The 16,895-nt window shown below is 44.8% G+C and overlaps 1 protein-coding gene and 1 long non-coding RNA gene across 2 annotated transcripts in view; one reads left to right on the top strand and one right to left on the bottom strand.

Annotated features, from left to right (window-relative positions):
- Positions 1-5,499: 5,499 nt before the first annotated feature.
- LMOD2 (leiomodin 2) lies at positions 5,500-13,612 on the bottom strand. Its single transcript, XM_038556663.1, has 3 exons — positions 13,175-13,612; positions 6,579-8,021; positions 5,500-5,870 (listed from the first exon to the last, which is right to left on the bottom strand). The coding sequence occupies exons 1-3, from the start codon at positions 13,445-13,447 to the stop codon at positions 5,844-5,846; spliced, it is 1,743 nt and encodes a 580-aa protein (XP_038412591.1). The 5' UTR covers positions 13,448-13,612; the 3' UTR covers positions 5,500-5,843.
- Positions 9,862-16,895, top strand: part of LOC102157206 — a 60,947-nt gene continuing 53,913 nt past the window's right edge. Inside the window, exon 1 of the long non-coding RNA XR_005369341.1 lies at positions 9,862-10,078. This is a non-coding gene — a long non-coding RNA (uncharacterized LOC102157206). The remainder of the gene's footprint in view (positions 10,079-16,895) is intronic.

Genomic DNA, 16,895 nt, shown 5'->3' on the forward strand with positions numbered 1-16,895 from the left:
ATTTCAAGCAGGTGACTGCTTGATTGGACTTGCAGTTTGGAAAGAATATCTCTCTAGCCTGTTAAAGACAAGTTGGGAAGAGTGAGCACAGATGCAGAGAAGCCAGTTTGGAAGAAACCAGCTCAGGAGCAGCGGTCCTGATAACAGGTCGTGAGCAACTCTGAGCGTTTTTGTATTGTTTGGGGAGAACATATGCCATCTTCTGGGGCAGGCGGGGGTGAGGGGTGGGATTCTTTTCACAGCCATAAGTCTAGGGGTGGCTCCTGGTAAATAAAAGACTTGTGGCATCTGTACCACACTCGTGAGTTTGGAGGTGCAAAGGTAGACAGGATCTGCACCTTGGGAGAGGACCAGAGACAGCTGAATTTGCTGTGCATAGCAGAGCAAAAGGGATCTGGAATTCCTCAGGGTAATATAGGAGGACAGTAGTGCTGCAGAAGCCTGAGGGGAGACGAAGTGATACACTAGCAAGAAAACGGAGACAACTAAGTGGGATGAAATAGCCAGTGGCAGGGGAGGCGGGGGTGGGGGGTGGGGGTGGGGTGGGGGAATCTCTGACCGTCGAGAACTTTTCACAGCAGTAATGTCTCATGTTTGATTTGAAGTCGTTTGTGTTGCTGCCATGTCAACCCTTTCTTTGTCTCCTTAAATGTTCATACAAAGTTGAGTCTGTGAAAAAGGGGAGAGAGGGCTGACTGCCACAGGTCAATTGCCACATTAGGTGAATATACTTTGGAGCAAGGCCATTAAGTCCATGGGTTTGCAAGGTGCAGGGACTATGAGCAGGAATACTCTTCCATCCCAGGAATTCTCAGCAATCTTGCAGAAGACCATGGCCTGTCACAGAGATGGAATGAGATTTCCAGCTGACTTTTCCAGAATATACACACAATTTTCCCTCACTATCCTAAAGCAGAGCATTCCTATAAAAGCCTCCGTAAGCAGAATGGGCCCAAAGCAAAGCAGCAATGACTTAATTTATATGCAACAGCTTATGAGTACTCCCAGACCCACAAAATAACCTCTCTGAGGCTCTTCTGTGACACATCTTCCTAAGAGATGCACAAAATAAGTTGAGATAAAGCACAGATGCTCACAGACATGGTTCAAAGCCAAGAAGGCTTGATGTTGAGATGCCAAGTGCAGGTCCTGGGGAGAGGACTTGGTGGTTGAGGTGCACGCTGCCTCTGTAACAGCTCGCTGTAAAACAAACACTGCATGTTATCCTCCTCACTTCTGTAAAGGTAAAAATTCTCTTTGGAGTCCCTTTGGTCAGTGAAAACGGGTACCAATATATGTGTTCCATAAAAGCGAAGTGGCATAATGCAAACTTTCAAACACAAGTGTCAGCATAGGCTCCTTTCATTGCCTCCTGCCCTACACCTGCTCAGTTACTAAGTTCGGTGGAGTAGGTGCTTTCTTGGTCTCTGCTCTATCTGTTTGGACCCCTTTACACTTACGCAGTGTCCACAGTTCAAATTTGTATCACTTCACTCTTAAGTGATTACAATGGTCTCCTGCCTGGTCTTCCTGTCACCAGCTTGGACTTCATGGAGTCCATCCTTCTCTTGGTTACACAGGTCATATTTTGAAAACCTATATAAACATCATGTCTCTCCTCCTCTTGAAATTCTTTGATGCTCCCAGGACTTTCATAATTAAGTCCACATTCCTTAACTTGCAGCAAGTTGTTCAGGTTGGGCTTGTGTAACTCTTAATTCATCCCAGGCTTTTGTATTCAGAAGTAGAAAATTGTACAAACTTTTTTGAAAGCATCTTAACTAATGCATGCATCTGCAGTTCAGATAGGCATATCAAATTTGGCTGAGAGAAAGTTGGTAAAAATGACAATTTGGTTGAAACCTAATTTCCAGTTTTGGTGTACCACAATGATGGCTCACCACTCTTGTCCATCTGGCAGATGGCTTTATAGCTGTCAATCATTCATCTGTTCTTCTAAGGGCCTTCTGGAAGAGTCACAAGTCAGAATAACTAAAAGGGATAGGCTGACACAACTATATATCCAACATCAGAGGACTAATCAAAATAACCTAAATATCCAACAATCATTGAACTTTCTTACATAAAATATAGTGGGTTATATTATGGTATATATGCTGTCTTCTCCTTTTTGTAGAAAACATAGTAATTTGTATATATAGATATGCCTTAAGGAGAACCTAAAAGGATATACACTAAAGGATCATCAGTGGTTGTTCTGTGTGGGTGGGAATATGAGGATTCATTATGTCCTTTTGCTTATCTGTATATTCTGATTTTTCTTAATGATCACATACTATTTTTGTAAAAAAAAAAAAAGACCATACAGAAAATATAGTTCTATTTTTAATTCACCAAAATTATCAATACTAGAAAAAAAGACTGAAATATTAACTCTTTACCAAATCCTTGTTCTTACAGAATTACATTAAGCCCTATGATTTTCAATTATTTTATATATTGCCTTGTTTCCTCAAACTTAAATACCCTTCTGTACTGGGACACCTGGGTGGTTCAGTGGTTGAGCGTCTGTCTTCAGCTCATGGCATGATCCCGGTGTTCTGGGATCGAGTTCTGCATTGAGTTCCCCACAGGAAACCTGCTTCTCCCTCTGCCTATGTCTCTGCCTCTCTCTGTGTGTCTCTCATGAATAAATAAATACAATTAAAAATATATATATCCTTCCTTATTCCCTAACCCCATCAATTGACTCTTTTTTTTAGCCTGGATAAAAAAATCATGTGTCGCTGTCTCAGAGAAGCTTTTCTTTTCTCGTTTTGTTTTTCTTTTCTTTTTTAGAGAGAGAGAGAGGTGGGGAAGGAGCAGAGAGAGAATCCCAAGCAGGCTCTACAACCAGCATGGAGCCCAACTTGGGGCTCACAACCCTGAGATCATGACCTGAGCCAAAATCATGAGTCAGACACTTCACCCACTGAACTACCCAGGCACCTCCCCTGAGAAACTTTTCTTGAGTCCTTATTTGCTTTTGGTCAAGGGTCTACAGGGAAAACTGTGGCTAACAAATCAAATCCATCCAACACCTATTTTTTGTAGAGCCTGTGAACTAAGAAAAGCATTTACATTTTTAAATGGTCAGAAAAAATCAAAAGAGGAACGTTAACTCTGGAATGTTACATAAATTTGAATGTCTATAAATAAAGTATATTAGGACACACACATGCTTTCTCATTTACAGATTGCCAACGGCTGTTTTTGCCCTGCAGTCGCAAAGTTAACTAGTTCTGGCAGAAACCAAACAGCCCACAAACTCTAAAATATTTACTCTTTAGTTCTTTACAGAAAAAGTTTGCTCACACTAACTTTACGTGATTAGGCTTCCTCCGTGTCCACAGAGGACCCTAAACCTGTCTCTAAGTCAGTTCTTATCACGTATTCGGGAAGGGATGGTTCTCTCGGGATTCCCACTGCTTTGAGGTAGGGGACACTTTCTAATGTGACTTGGTCTCCCCCAGCACCAAGCAGAGTATCTCATACACAGGAACTTGATAAGTAAGGGCATGATCCTGGCAGGAATGGTGGAAGCTTCCTCGATGAGAATGTCAGTTACATGAGGAGAGATTTTTATCTCCTTCGTTCCCTGTGTATCCTCAGCACCCAGAAAAGCTCCTGGAACACAGTAGGCATTTAGAAAATCTTTGTGGGAATTGTCAGGTGCATTCACGTTGGTACCATATTTCTGATTCTGTAATCCTTAGCTCAATTCTTGGTCTCTTAGATCAAGCTCTTTGATGATTAATGAAAATAAAACTCCACGTTCCAAGCCTCAGAGGACTAAAGAAAAGATAGTGTTAACTCTGTCATGAAAGGCAGTGGGTAGGAGGTCTTTTCCAGAACCTATGGATTTGCCCTACTCAGTAGGTGCATCTCAGGGTAGGCCTAGTAGCCTGTTATTACCCCCTTCCCTTCTCTGGTTCGGAACAACTACGTCAGGGCAGGTATTAAATCAACGTCGTGCTGACACTGACTTATAAATGCCTAGGGCGGCTGGGCTCCCGACGCAGAGTGAGACTTAGCATCCTGGCCCCGTTTCAAATCAGGATGATGTGTACTTCAAGAGATTAATGTGCAAATATAAATCACAGCCTAAACACTTCATCTGCCCTTACACTCTTCTCCCAGTGAGCTGAAAGCTCTTTATAGAGAATGAACTAATCTCTGAGTTTGCAGGAAGGATGAACTAAGAATCCCTGTCCTGTGCTGAATAGAGTCATAGCACCTCAAATGTTTACAGTGTTGTATTCTGAAATAACATTCTAGCAAAGTCTTTCCTGAATGATTAATGTACCCACTTAGTATCTGATCACCTCTTACCTGTCTTATCACGGACTATTTATAATATTATGTTTGGTTTTTCACCTTTTCACGTTTTGGGGAAAAGTATACATGAGAAAATTCAGATAGCTCAGAAAGTGTCAATCACTCTTCACATGGAGCCAGAGTCCTGACTCAGCTCACAGGCCTCTGGCACCCTCCGTAAGACATTACATAGGTGGTGCTCACAGAGTAAGAGAATGGCAGAATGATAGAAACAGACTAAAAGAAACAAAGCCAAGAACTTTTGGACAAATTTCCTAGTGACATACAATCCTCTTGATTGGAGATAATCCAAAGCTTTGTAAGTAGAACAAACAATTATTGAATGGGTGGCCCAGAGAGCTTTGCCAGGAGCACTGTTAGACTCTGCAGGACACAGGGGAAACATTGCTAATCTTAGTTAATACAAAGGACTTTGGAAGAGATTTATAGCTTTCATAAACTGGAGTGGAGCACGGGGGTGGGATGAGGGTAATCTCGGGTATTATTTGAACTCAGACCTTCCTTGAGTGAGAGAGAGGTGGTGGGAATCCAATGATATTTGGGGATTAGAAACGCATGTGCCTTTGTCCTGGGATGTGTGTCAAGGATGTCCGCATCACCACCTGTGTAGGGCAGAAGACGGCGGAGGCCCACCGGACTAAGGAGAGTTCAAAGGGAGACTTGAGCAGGGAGCCTTTAGTATCAGCCACAAGATAGCTCTGAATTCAGGGCTTATGTTCTAGGAATTCCCCGAACACTATTTCTTCTACCAAGAAGCTTTCCTTTATTTTTTTTTTTTCTTCCCGAAATAGTTGTAAATATTCAGTTGACTCCTGGGTACAAATCAGCCTTTCGGGGAATGTGGGGGTGTCAGCTGACACCCTGGGTCTAGTATCAATGCATCCACGATGATAGCAGCCACTTTGGGGTCTTCTAGAGCTTTTACCTCACTGCCAAGAAGACTTTTAGGAAAATTTTTATTTCAGACTTTTTAGAAAGAGCTCTGATCGAATTTTCTTAGACATGAAAACAACAAAGAAAGGAAAATGCTAGGACCCAAACCCTTTTAGGGTGAGAATGTAATAGTTGTAATATTTGGCAATGTTACATACATACCTGACAGATGTATCAACTCACACACACAAAAACTGGTTTGTTCTTAAAAAAAAAAAAAAAAACCAAAAAACTTCAATCCAAATTTATTGGGATTACAAAAATAACAGCACATTTCATTAACTCATTACAGCTCGGAGTTATCAGCATATCCAGAGATATAAGCGCATCTTTAAATAAACCGCTTTTTGCCAACACAAATCTCATAACATAAAAAAAAAGTAGTTTATTTTCATATTTACAGAAGAAACATGCCGATTGTTTCTTAAAATTCTTTTCTGGGATTAACGGGTAAGGCTATTATTAAAGTCAGGAAACATTTCAAATTGAAGAAGGGATCATAGAAACATCTCACAATGCATCTTATTTAATACCATCGAATGATTCTTCATCCTCTTCTAAAGATCATGTTTTTATCGCAGAGCTTCTGGAACTTCCACCTATAAAAATAGGGGATTTTCTTTCAGTAAAACAACACAAATGAGAAAGTGAAAAATATCTGTAGGGCGTGTCTCTAGCAGGATCCTCTGAGACAAACTCGGATCGGACAGACCGATCACTGCCGTGTGATACTCGATACTCAGACCGTGTAACATAACGAGGTTGTAGGGATCCCTGGGTGGCGCAGCGGTATGGCGCCTGCCTTTGGCCCAGGGCGCGATCCTGGAGTCCCGGGATTGAGTCCCGCATCGGGCTCCCTGTCTCTGCCTCTCTCTATGTCTATCATGAATAAATAAATAAAATCGTTAAAAAAAATAAATGAGGTTGTAAATCACTTGCAACTTCTGCGGTAAAATTTTTGCCAAGTGATGACTCTGTTTCGGAATGTAAATCCTATTCCCCAATTTTCTTATTAAGGAAATCAGGATGTTCACATGCCGGAGTGTCTTAAAATCGGCCTGGCCCTTCCAGAACCGAGGTGCTGAGAAGGTGGCCCAGGCGCCCTTCTCAGACGTTGGAAACGTGCTCCCTGATGACCTGCTCCTCGCGCTCCAGGCCTGGAGGCTTGCTCCTGCACACCAAAATATCTTAAACATTCATCGCTCAACATTTCTAGAGCCCCCCCCCCCCATCCCCGTGACCTCGAGCCACCGAGGCTCAGTCACTTACTGCACGTGCGCCCCCAAGCCGCCCCGGGGCTGACTTACCCGCCTCAGCTGCTTGATGCTGCTTCCCCGAATAGCTTCCATGAGGTTCTCGTGAGCTGACCTCAGGGGCGTAGAAGGGCGGGAACTCTCTTCCGCTTTCTTTTCTTGCACTGACCTCAGGGAATTTTTGATCTCCTTTAGGATATTGTTTGGTTGCTTCTTAACCTTCTTCCCTTTTTTCTTTTTCTGTCCATTCTGTAACGCCCGCTGGGCGCTCTCCTGTTGTCGGATGACTTCTGCGATGTTTCGCGTGATCAGTTTCTTCTCCGGGGGCGGCGGGGGCGGCGGCGGGGGCGGCGGCGGGGGCGGCGGCAGCTTCTGCGGGGGCGGCGGGGGCGGGGGCGGCGGGGGCGCGGGGGGCGCCGCGGGGGACGCGGGCCGCCTCGCCGCCGCTGCCGAGTGGCCTTTCGCGGGGAGTTTGGGGGATGACCAGGGAGAGCCCCTGGGAGACGCATAGGGTGAAGAGCCAGGGGTTCCCCTTTGCCAGACTTTGGTCCTCAGGTTGGCTCCCCCGTCGCAGCCCTCTTGCTGTTTTTGCTCCTGCCTCCGTTTCTGCCTCTGTTTATCCATATTTCTCGTGAGGAGGCTCGTCATGCTCATTCTTGGTCCCGGGAGCTCGAAGTGGTAGCCCAGCCTCAGCAGCGTCGTGTTGTCCCTGAGCAGCTTGACGATCTCCATCTCCACCTGGCTGCCCAGGATGTGGCGCTGGTTGTGGAAGCGCAGCTCGGTGAGCACCGTGTTGTGCTGCAGGGCCCTCATGAGGGCCAGGACGCCCTTGCCCGTGAGGAAGTTGGACTCCACGTTGACGCTGGTGATGTGCCGGTTGACCCGCAGCATCTCGGCGATGGCGGCGGCGGCGCTGTCGTCGGCGCGCGTGTTGGCGAGGCTGAAGGTCCTCACCGCCGTGTTGGCCGCGAGCGCGGCGGCGAAGCGGGCGAGGGTCTGCGGCGCGATGTTCTCGATGTTGTTCAGGTTGACCTCCGTGGTGTCGGGGTCGTTGTTCCGGATCTTCTCCAGGGTCTCCTCGATCGCCGTGGGGTTCCCGCAGGGGTGAGCGGCCGCCGGGGGCTCCGCGTTCCCCCCACCGTGGCCGTTGGTCAGATGGACGTTCTCTATTTGGCTTCGGAACGTCTGTGGCCTGGCGTTGTCAGAACCGCCGCCGCCGCTTCCGCTTCCGCTGCCGCTGCCGCTTCCGCTTCCGGGACTGGCCGTTCCGTTGATGCTTTTCTCCTTTTCCGCTGTTCCCTGCTCCCCGCCCCCCTGCCGCCCCTCGTGCCCCTCGCGGCCCTCGCGCTCCTCGTGCTCCTCGTGCTCCTCGTGCTCCTCGTCCTCCTCGTCCTCCTCGTCCTCCTCCTCGGTGTACACCTCCTCGGAAACCTCGCTGTTAGTCTCCGTGAACACCAGCTCCTCCTCGCTCTCATCTTTGTCCTCTTCCTCGGCCACCTGGAGAGCACGACAGCGTCAACTCGGTCATTTCTAAGCACCGGGTTTTTAGACTCACAAAAGTAACGCATGATTTTTGCGACCTGTGAAATCACTACTTTTCACATCTACAACCCAAACGGTGTTTCTACGCCGACTGTATCCCTGGGAAATAAAAAAGGGAAATGACGCGTGGCAAAGAACACAGAAGCAGGTAAGGCAAAGGTTGGTCTCTGGCCTCCGAGCTCCCTGGTTGGGGCCAGCAGGGTAAGCCCTTCGCTGCAGAACTTTCAACAGTCGTTTGCAGGCAAACATTTTTCTTTCCTGAGGAATAAATATCCAGAATTCTGCGTATTATGTTGACATTTGCAATCGTTTTTGCCGGTTTGAACAAACGAGTGGGAACTTCAGCTTTGGAAAACCCTTGGTCCATTTTCCATTCTCTTAACCACTTGGTCAGAACTCCCTGACTCCCTGTCTGCTTAGAATTGAGCAAATCCAGCCCTCCCTTCTGGAATCCCTCCTCGGTCCTTCCTTATTTCTCCATCTCTAATGAACAAATGGCAACAAAAATACACAACATGTAAATGGACTCCCTTTTTTAAAGTTCAGAAATTCTGCCTCAAATTTGCCTCCCGTAGCAGCTGGGACAGTCGCCGAGTGCTCTGTGCCCTTGGTCGATGGCTTGTGTGGGCGTCCTTCGTTTCTCCAACATTAATGTGCCTCTGGGGTAGAGCCTGGCTCGGGGTCTCAGAGACACCCCCCCCCCCCCTCCAACCAGCTGAGAGCTGCGGCTGTCTCTGTTGCTGCTGTGGCAAGGGAAGCCCAGGGGGCAGGGGGGCCATTTGCTCATGGCAGCAGCAGGTCACAACCTAGCTCCGCAGGAAAACATTCAGGTCACCCTTTGCTGCACATTGACTCGAGATCTCACGCTAGCTAGCGCAGGGTTAAATGAGACGGACTGCGGGAGACACGGGGTGGGAAAGATAATCGCCCCTGGCACTAGCCAGATTCTAACCATAGCATGAAACAGCAGAGACCAGTAGGAAATCTTGAGGCAAGCCATTGCCCCGGCCTGATGGTCTTCAATTATTTACCATGTATCAATTATGAAAGACTTTCAGGCATACACAGCCTTAATTCTGTCTTTTTTCCTGCTTAAGAGACTTTGTACTAAAATGCCGAGTGACCCACCCACCCTCCTTCCTTCCTTCCCTTCCTTCCTTCCTTCCTTCCTTCCTTCCTTCCTTCCTTCCTTCCTTCCTTTTTCTTTCTTTCTTTCTTCTTTCTTTCTTTCTTTCTTTCTTTCTTTCTTTCTTTCTTTCTTTCTTTCTTTCTTTTCTTTCTTTCATCTTTTCTGATAAAAAAAGAATTCTGGAAATTGCTGATAGAGTCGAATTTCCCCTAATGCCATCTGTTTAGTCCTTTCTTTTATCTCCTCTAAAGCCTCAATCCTTCCCTTTTCCCCAAAGCCTAGGTCATTCCCTCTACATTGGCAACTTTTTTTTTTTTTAACACCCAGGGCTTCTGCTGCCTGAGACATGTGGAATGAGCTTTGGAAAACACTGTACCTGTGTCTCCAGGTTTGTTTGCCCAGTTGCTACCACAAAACAGCCTCCAGTTATCCACTTGTTTGGAGTGGCAGGCACCAAGTGATGGCCTGGGGCAGGGGTCAGCCGCTCCTGGGATGGTTGGTTGGTCTCTGTTTACTCACTTCTTCAGGAGCAGGAGGAAGGGGGATAGTGCGTGCATGCCGTGTGTTTGTGTGAAGTTCTAGCTGTTTCAATATTTGGAGAAAAGAGACTTACCTGTCTCAAAATCTAAGATATATTGCCTTTCATGCCACTATTAAATTTTATCCCCTTTGCTTTTTAAAAGACCTTTGGGCTCCGGTTTCAAGAGATGTTTTTCCCTCAAAACGTGTCTGAAGAGACAATATCTGCAACTGTTATCCAGCGATGAGTTGTCATGTAACATCCAAATGACACTTTTTTCCAGAAAGCCTTCTTTGACGCCTCCTCACATTATCTCCTCATATTCTTCATCATATGTGGCATTCTACTTCCCCCACTAAATAGGTACCTATTTTAATTACTTGTTTGTCATTTTCCCAAAAGATTGTTATTTGGGTGAGGACAAGGATCGTGTCTGGTTGGTTCACCTAGCACAGTGTTGAACATGTAGTAGGGGTTCTATAAATATTTGTTGACTGAACGGATCTAAATGGACATTGGCTACCAGCCACTGAGAGTCAGGACAAGGCCAGGGCTAGGTGGGTGACTGTGCTGGCTTGCCTGGGACTGTGGGGTTTCCCAGGGTGCAGGATTTGTAGTTCTTAAGCCTGAATAGTCCCAGACAATCTGGGATGGCTAGCTGCCCCAGGTGGGGGACATCTAGGAGGATACCAGAATATCTAGAGAGGGAAATAAGAGGATGTGAAAAAGCAGGCTTTGCCTACTTCCTGTATTATCTGGCATTTGGACTGACTGTACTGTTTCAGGTCTGCTATCTGCCACTGCTCTGGAGTTAACCTTGATCCTTGTGAGAATGGGGGTGGGAGGGCGGGGATGGGGTGCGGCCTGAGGGGTGAGTACAGAGAAAGCAAATGTTGACCCTCTTAGGGAATATATAAGGCAACAAGAATGGGTGGCCAACCGTGTCTCCTGATCACCTCCCTGGCATCATCATATAAACAAGGAGGGGAGAGTGCTTGATTTTGGGTTCTGAGTCTACCCCGGAAGAGCTGGTTGACTGTGTAGTCAAGTTGGTAAAGCTCTGAGAAGTCTCAGAGAAGCCATGGTACAGTTGCGTGGTCCTTAACTGTAGTGTGTGTCATAATCACCCCTGGGGGCTCGTGAGACCACAGAATGCTGGGCCCCACTCCCCGGAGGCCTGGGGGAGCCCGAGAATGAGTACTTCTGAGAAATTCCCAGGTGATGCTGAAGGGTTGGGCACCGACATTTTGAGAATGGCAATCTCGGCACCAGCAGACCTTCGTTTGAATGTCTGCTCTCCTTATAAACTGTTCACTTCAACTCAATTTCTTAACCTCCCCTCATCTCAGTTCTCATGTGCAGAAGGTGACAATTCCCTGTAATCTTGGAGTGAACTCACTGGCCCCTCTGCCTGTCACCCAGCAGATACTCAAGTTAGGGGAGCCAGACCCTCTGGTCTCCAAGGCCCCTTGGAGCTTAAGGGAGCATAATTTGTGTGGACCCACAGGGGCACAGTCCATCATTCAATAGGCACTGAACATGATTTTTGTAAGTCTTTACAGAGCCAATAGCCTTATAACAAAGACCCTCATTTCCTTCTCCTGGTCCGTTCTGCACTGCTCTTCCCTTATATGGCCACTCCAGCCCCCACCCACCCGCCAGCTGCCTTGAGCTTTGTCCTGTGGTGGGGATGAGTTTACACCCTCTATCCCCAGGCTTCTGCTCAGCACTCCTTGTGACTACAGAGACAGCTGGCCAGCTGGGAGAGTGCAGTGGGAGAAAAGTTAACTCCGGAGAAAGGAATCAAAGTTCATCAACACACAGCCTCTCTAATTGAGCTGATAAGACATTGGCAGGGATCAGCAAAACCTTTGGCAGTATCAGGATGCATCCCGTCATGACTGACAACAAGCTTTGCCCTTGATCTCCCACTGATCTCAAGACACTAAGACGTGAAAATGCCTTTGCTGGGTTACTGCTACGATGGCAGTCTCTCCTGAATATTCTGTGGCAATTTTCATCTTTTTATCAAGGAAATTCTTTAAGGACCATAACAAAAATGTTATGTTTTACATATTTTGTCAGACTTTTGACACATATTCTCACATCAGGAAAAAAAAAAAAAAAAGAGACCTCTAAGAATCATGGTTGTGGAGGAACTGACCAGCCCAATTCCAGCCTCCCCCCAGCCCTTCTGTCCCCAGTGCAGACAGCCACCGTGGCCTTGGCAGACCCTGGCCTGATCCCAGTGGCCCTTCCCGTGATGATTGACATGAACAAGGCTCACACATATCTTGCTACAAATGTGGCCCACACACCCTATCATCAAGATCATCTAACAGTGCCTAGATTAGTACTGTGGAAGTCTTGCCATTGGCTTCGGGCCATTTTGATTTTAGATGATTCTAGTGGAGGTTTTAAACCGTTGCTCCTGACCTGTGTTCTCACACAAATTCAGGACTTTATTATACAGTATTAACATTGTTATTGCCATTACTATTTTCCCAGAACATAGTCTTTTGAACTTTCTTCTGATAATGACTTATTAGGCAAATTCAAAGTAACTTTAAGTAACCTAAAATTCAAAGGAACTGTTTCCTGGGCAGAAAACAAAACTTAACAGACCTGAGCTTTAGTAGAAGAACATTTCCTGGTCTCAGAGTCACCATTATAAAGTAGAAACGAATCTTAGCGGTCACCTACTAGGTGTGCCTAACATGGGTTCCTCAGGTGGGCGTCAGGATGTGTGTTGCCATTTTGAAATTCCATGTAAAAGTTTGTGTATGTATGCACAAGCACACCTTTCTTAAGGAGAAGGCCCCTAACTTATCAAAATCTCAAAGGGGTTCTTGATTTACAAAAGAAACCCTGGATTCAACTCCCTCGATGGATGGATAGAAAAGAGAACTCTGCAGAGATGACTCCCTGTTCAAGGCCTAACAACCGGCTCTCATTGCCATGTCCTTTCCACCTCCGCTCACTTCTTGGTGTTGGAAGTCAAAGAATTATTTTTACTGTGGCCACCCTCACAGAAAAAGCAACCAGAGTATAATCACTTCTGTCTTTACACACATATATGTATACATATGTCTTTCTCTCTCCCTCTTTCTTTCTCTCTCTCTATATATATACAGTCACAGATACTATGCCGCATTAGCAACTTACAGCCTAAATTAGACTTATGTTTGGCAATATATCTAAACCCATGTCTTGCTTGTGGATTATTTTCCATCCTTATTGATTAAAGTCACTCAGAGGATCCCAGCTAAGAGTTTTACATACTTTGATCCACCGGGGTGGGGGTGGGGGGTGCTCCTGAGGAATCTTTCAGTAGCAGGTGCAAATGGGTTATGAGAAAAGGCAAGTGAAGCAGGATGTAAAGTTACGGAAAACAGGTTCCTGGGTTGGGGGTGGGGGGACCGAGGGTGGGAGCCGCTAAGGAAAAACCCGAGAGCCTACCTTTCCACACTCCCCCAGCCTCTCCTTCTCCAGGAGTTTTTGGGACTCCTTTTCCCAATAGGCCATCAGTGCCTCTCTGCTGAACGTCCCCGTGGGGGTTTTCTCGGTCAGACTCTTTTGCCTTAGCCCCACGGGCAGGCTGTGATCGGGTTCAATGTCTTCCAGCTCCCTCTCTAGCTCCTTCAGCTCCTCAGCTGACAGGGAAGCCAGAAGTTCATCCTCGTCGATGGATTCATATTTGCTAAGTCCTCTCCTGTAGCCAAAGGTAGACATGGTCCTGCCTTGTTAGACCCCCACGGAACTGGAAGAGGCAGGCATCCGAGGCAGCCGGCAGGCAGGCCGGGAGGCAAGTGGGCAGGCTGGTCGGCAACTGGAGCCAGGAGTGGCCTTTTAAGAGCGGTGAGACAGGGCCGTGACAATGCAGAGAGGGGGTGAAAGCATGGGCTGTTTTAAGCAGCAGACGTCAGCTAGACATTTGAACACAAAGAATGTCACATCGGCGGTGGATGGAGGTCTCAGAACCAGTGGGGATTATTAACATACTGGCCAGGGACATATTTAGCTGAGCCCGATAGCTCATGAGGACAGGCAGAGAGTGCTTCAGATAGGGAGTAACACAGTCCTCACTTTGTATTCAAACAACAGGGGCATAAGACTTATTTTGAAAAGGACTCGCTACCACCACCACGGCCATGAAAAGATCCTTTGATTATATATAGTCTCAGAGGTTGAGAAATGACTATACATCACTCTGTTATGAGTGGTTATTCGGGTTCTTCCAGAAACATACTGTGGGTGGCAGTGATGGTAGCAGAAGGCTGTAATAATACAGCACCTTTAAACTTATATTGTATTTTGCAGTTTACAAGGCACCAATCATAACAAGTCCTGCGAGGTGATTGTCCTCCTTTACAGATTTTGGAAACTGAAGCTCTGAGAGTTTAAGTGAAAACTTTGAAGTCAGACAGCTAGACGTACAGAAGTGGCTTTCTCCACTCATGAAATGGCTTCCTTCTCCTCAGCTGAGAGTATTAGTAAACAATTAGATTTGAAGATAAAACTCCAAAAAGACAAATAATAATACTGGGTATGGCTTATTAGTGCTAAGCATTTTATATATTTTATTGCATTTAATGCCACAGTCCTGTGAGGTGTATATCATCATCCTTATTTTATTAGTACAGAAACAGAGAGCTTAAGTAACTAGCCCACGGCCACAGAGCTAAAAAAGTGGTGGAACTAGAATTTGAACCCAGATTTGTATCTGGGCTGAAAACTGAAGAGATTCTAACATGCGATTATATATACGTCTGTATTCTTTTGAGTGTGAAAAATATATAAATGATTTACAGGTTTTCATCCATGTATCATCTTAGCATACAGATAGATAAAGAGCTGTTCAGATGTGTGTGCATAAAAGTATACACTTATTAACACGTGCAATATACCATATTTTGTTTATTACATTCAGGAGTTGGTGAATATTGGGGTTGTTTCCAGGTTTGGGTTGTTACAGATAATGCTGTGAACATTTACATGCAAGTCTTTGTGTAGCCGTATGTTTTCATTTCTCCTGGGTAGCTACATAATGGAGGAACTGCTTCGTTAAAGGGCACATTTAAATCTAACTCTTCAAGAAGTTGCCAAACTGTTTTCCAAAATGGCTGTCCCATTTACGTTCCTATCAGCAATGACATCAGTTCCGGACTGTCCACATCCTAATTTGTTCCTGCCCATCTTTCTGATTATAGCCTAATTTTAGTGGGTGTGAAATATATCTCACTGCAGTTTTAATTTTCATTCCTCCCATAACTAGTGATGTTGGGCATCATTTCATGTGTCCGTATCTCCTTTGATAAAATTTTTTTGGAACAAATCTTACACTCATTTTAAATTCAATCATCTTCTTCTTATTGGCCTGTAAGAGTTCTAGAATATATTCTGGACTGTAGCAAGTATATGCTTTGTAGGTATTTTCTTCCATTCTGCAATTTTGAGTTGTCTACTGGTGTCTTTTGAAGAGTGAATGTTTTTAATTTTGATGAAGTCCAATTTATCAATTTTCTTCATTTACCACTTGAATTCTTGGTGTTACAGCTAAGACATATTTTCCTAATCCAAGTCATTCCTAGTTTTCCTTCTGAGAGTTCTACAGTTTTAGGTGTTCATAATTAAGTCTGTTACCCATATCACCTTATATTTGCATGTGTGTAACGTAGGGGCCTAAATTCATCTTTTTGCATACAGACATCCAATTGGCTTAGCATCTCTTTGGGAAAAAGGCTATACTTTCCCCTACTGAAGTGCGTGGCTGCCTTTGTGGAAAATTAATTGGCCATAATATAAGGGCTTGTTTCAGGAGAGTCACTTCTGTTCTGTGGATCTATGTGTTTATTTTTTATGCTGATACCACATTGTCTTAATTGCTATAGCTTTGTAGTCCATGTTGAAATCAGGAGGTATAAGTCCTCCAACTTCTTTTTTTTTTTTTTCAAGAGTGTTTTGGCTATGATGATCTTAGCTCATGATGCTATTCTGCCTCCAAAAATAACTATGACTCTTTTCAATGATACTGATGAGATTATGAAATTAGAAATAGTGAGTTTGTTGGTTTTCTTTGGGCTGTGGCATATGTCTTTTGTGTAGCCTTACTGGTCACATATCTTTTTTTTTTTAAGATTTTATTTATTTATTTACTCATGATAGTCACACACAGAGAGAGAGGCAGAGGCATAGGCAGAGGGAGAAGCAGGCTCCATGCACCGGGAGCCCGACGTGGGATTCGATCCCGGGTTTCCAGGATCGCGCCCTGGGCCAAAGGCAGGCGCTAAACCGCTGGGCCACCCAGGGATCCCTACATATCTGTTTTTAATGTGAAAATGGGTTTGGTTTTTGGAAATGACATCAAATCACTATAAGTCACATTTGGTGAATGAGATGAGAATTTTTCAGCTGTATAAAATGTTTTAGGTAAAACGATGAATGATGATTACAACTATATAAAAACTTCTTTGAAAGCAAAGAGATGAGAAGAAACTACAAAGAGTCTATAATTATGTACCCCAAAATAGTGGAATTATGGCTTTTGCTCTCTTCATTCCTTCCTCTCACTGTCTCTCTCACGTGTGTAATTTTTCTGTAACATTTTAGTAGTATTTTAATTTGATAATATATTAAACACACACTTTATGACAGATTCCAGTTTAGGTGCTGGGGTTAGAGCAGTAAAGAAAACAAACCAAATCCCTTCCTTCGTGGAGCTTACATTCTTTAGTCAGGGGAAACAATATACAAATAAATAAATAAATACAAAACATATCAGACCAAAGCTCTATGGAGAGAAATAGAAGGAGAAAGAGAGAAAGAAAGAGAGAAGGTGAGAAAGAAAGAGAGAAGAAAGGAGACGGGGTGTGTGTGTAATATTTCATATAGATAAAGATCTCTGTAACAAGGTGATGTTTGAGCACACACCTGGCTTGATGCATGCAGACTGTAATATACATTTAGTGTGACTATAAAATAATTACCCAGATATTCTTGGAATCACAGGTTCTCAGCTTTCAAAGGGGCTTTGAAATACATTAATCCTCTCTTCATCACTTCTTTAAGTGGTTATCGAGGGTTTACTTGAACACTTGCAGTGAAAATTATACATTAGGAAATATCCAGTTCATTGTTGGATTGGTCAAATCTTTAAAAAAAATTTTTTTTCTATTGCGTT

Source organism: Canis lupus, chromosome 14 (genome assembly GCF_011100685.1).
Source record: "Canis lupus familiaris isolate Mischka breed German Shepherd chromosome 14, alternate assembly UU_Cfam_GSD_1.0, whole genome shotgun sequence".
NCBI classification, from domain to species: domain Eukaryota; kingdom Metazoa; phylum Chordata; class Mammalia; order Carnivora; family Canidae; genus Canis; species Canis lupus.

Excerpts from the sequence above, each read along its gene's own strand:
- LMOD2 (XM_038556663.1), bottom strand. The coding sequence starts at position 13,447 with ATGTCTACCTTTGGCTACAGGAGAGGACTTAGCAAATATGAATCCATC. Across the intron at positions 8,022-13,174 it reads GGCTGGGGGAGTGTGGAAAG|GTGGCCGAGGAAGAGGACAA; the intron begins GTAGGCTCTCGG and ends CGTGCTCTCCAG. Across the intron at positions 5,871-6,578 it reads GCATCAAGCAGCTGAGGCGG|GTGGAAGTTCCAGAAGCTCT; the intron begins GTAAGTCAGCCC and ends CTATTTTTATAG.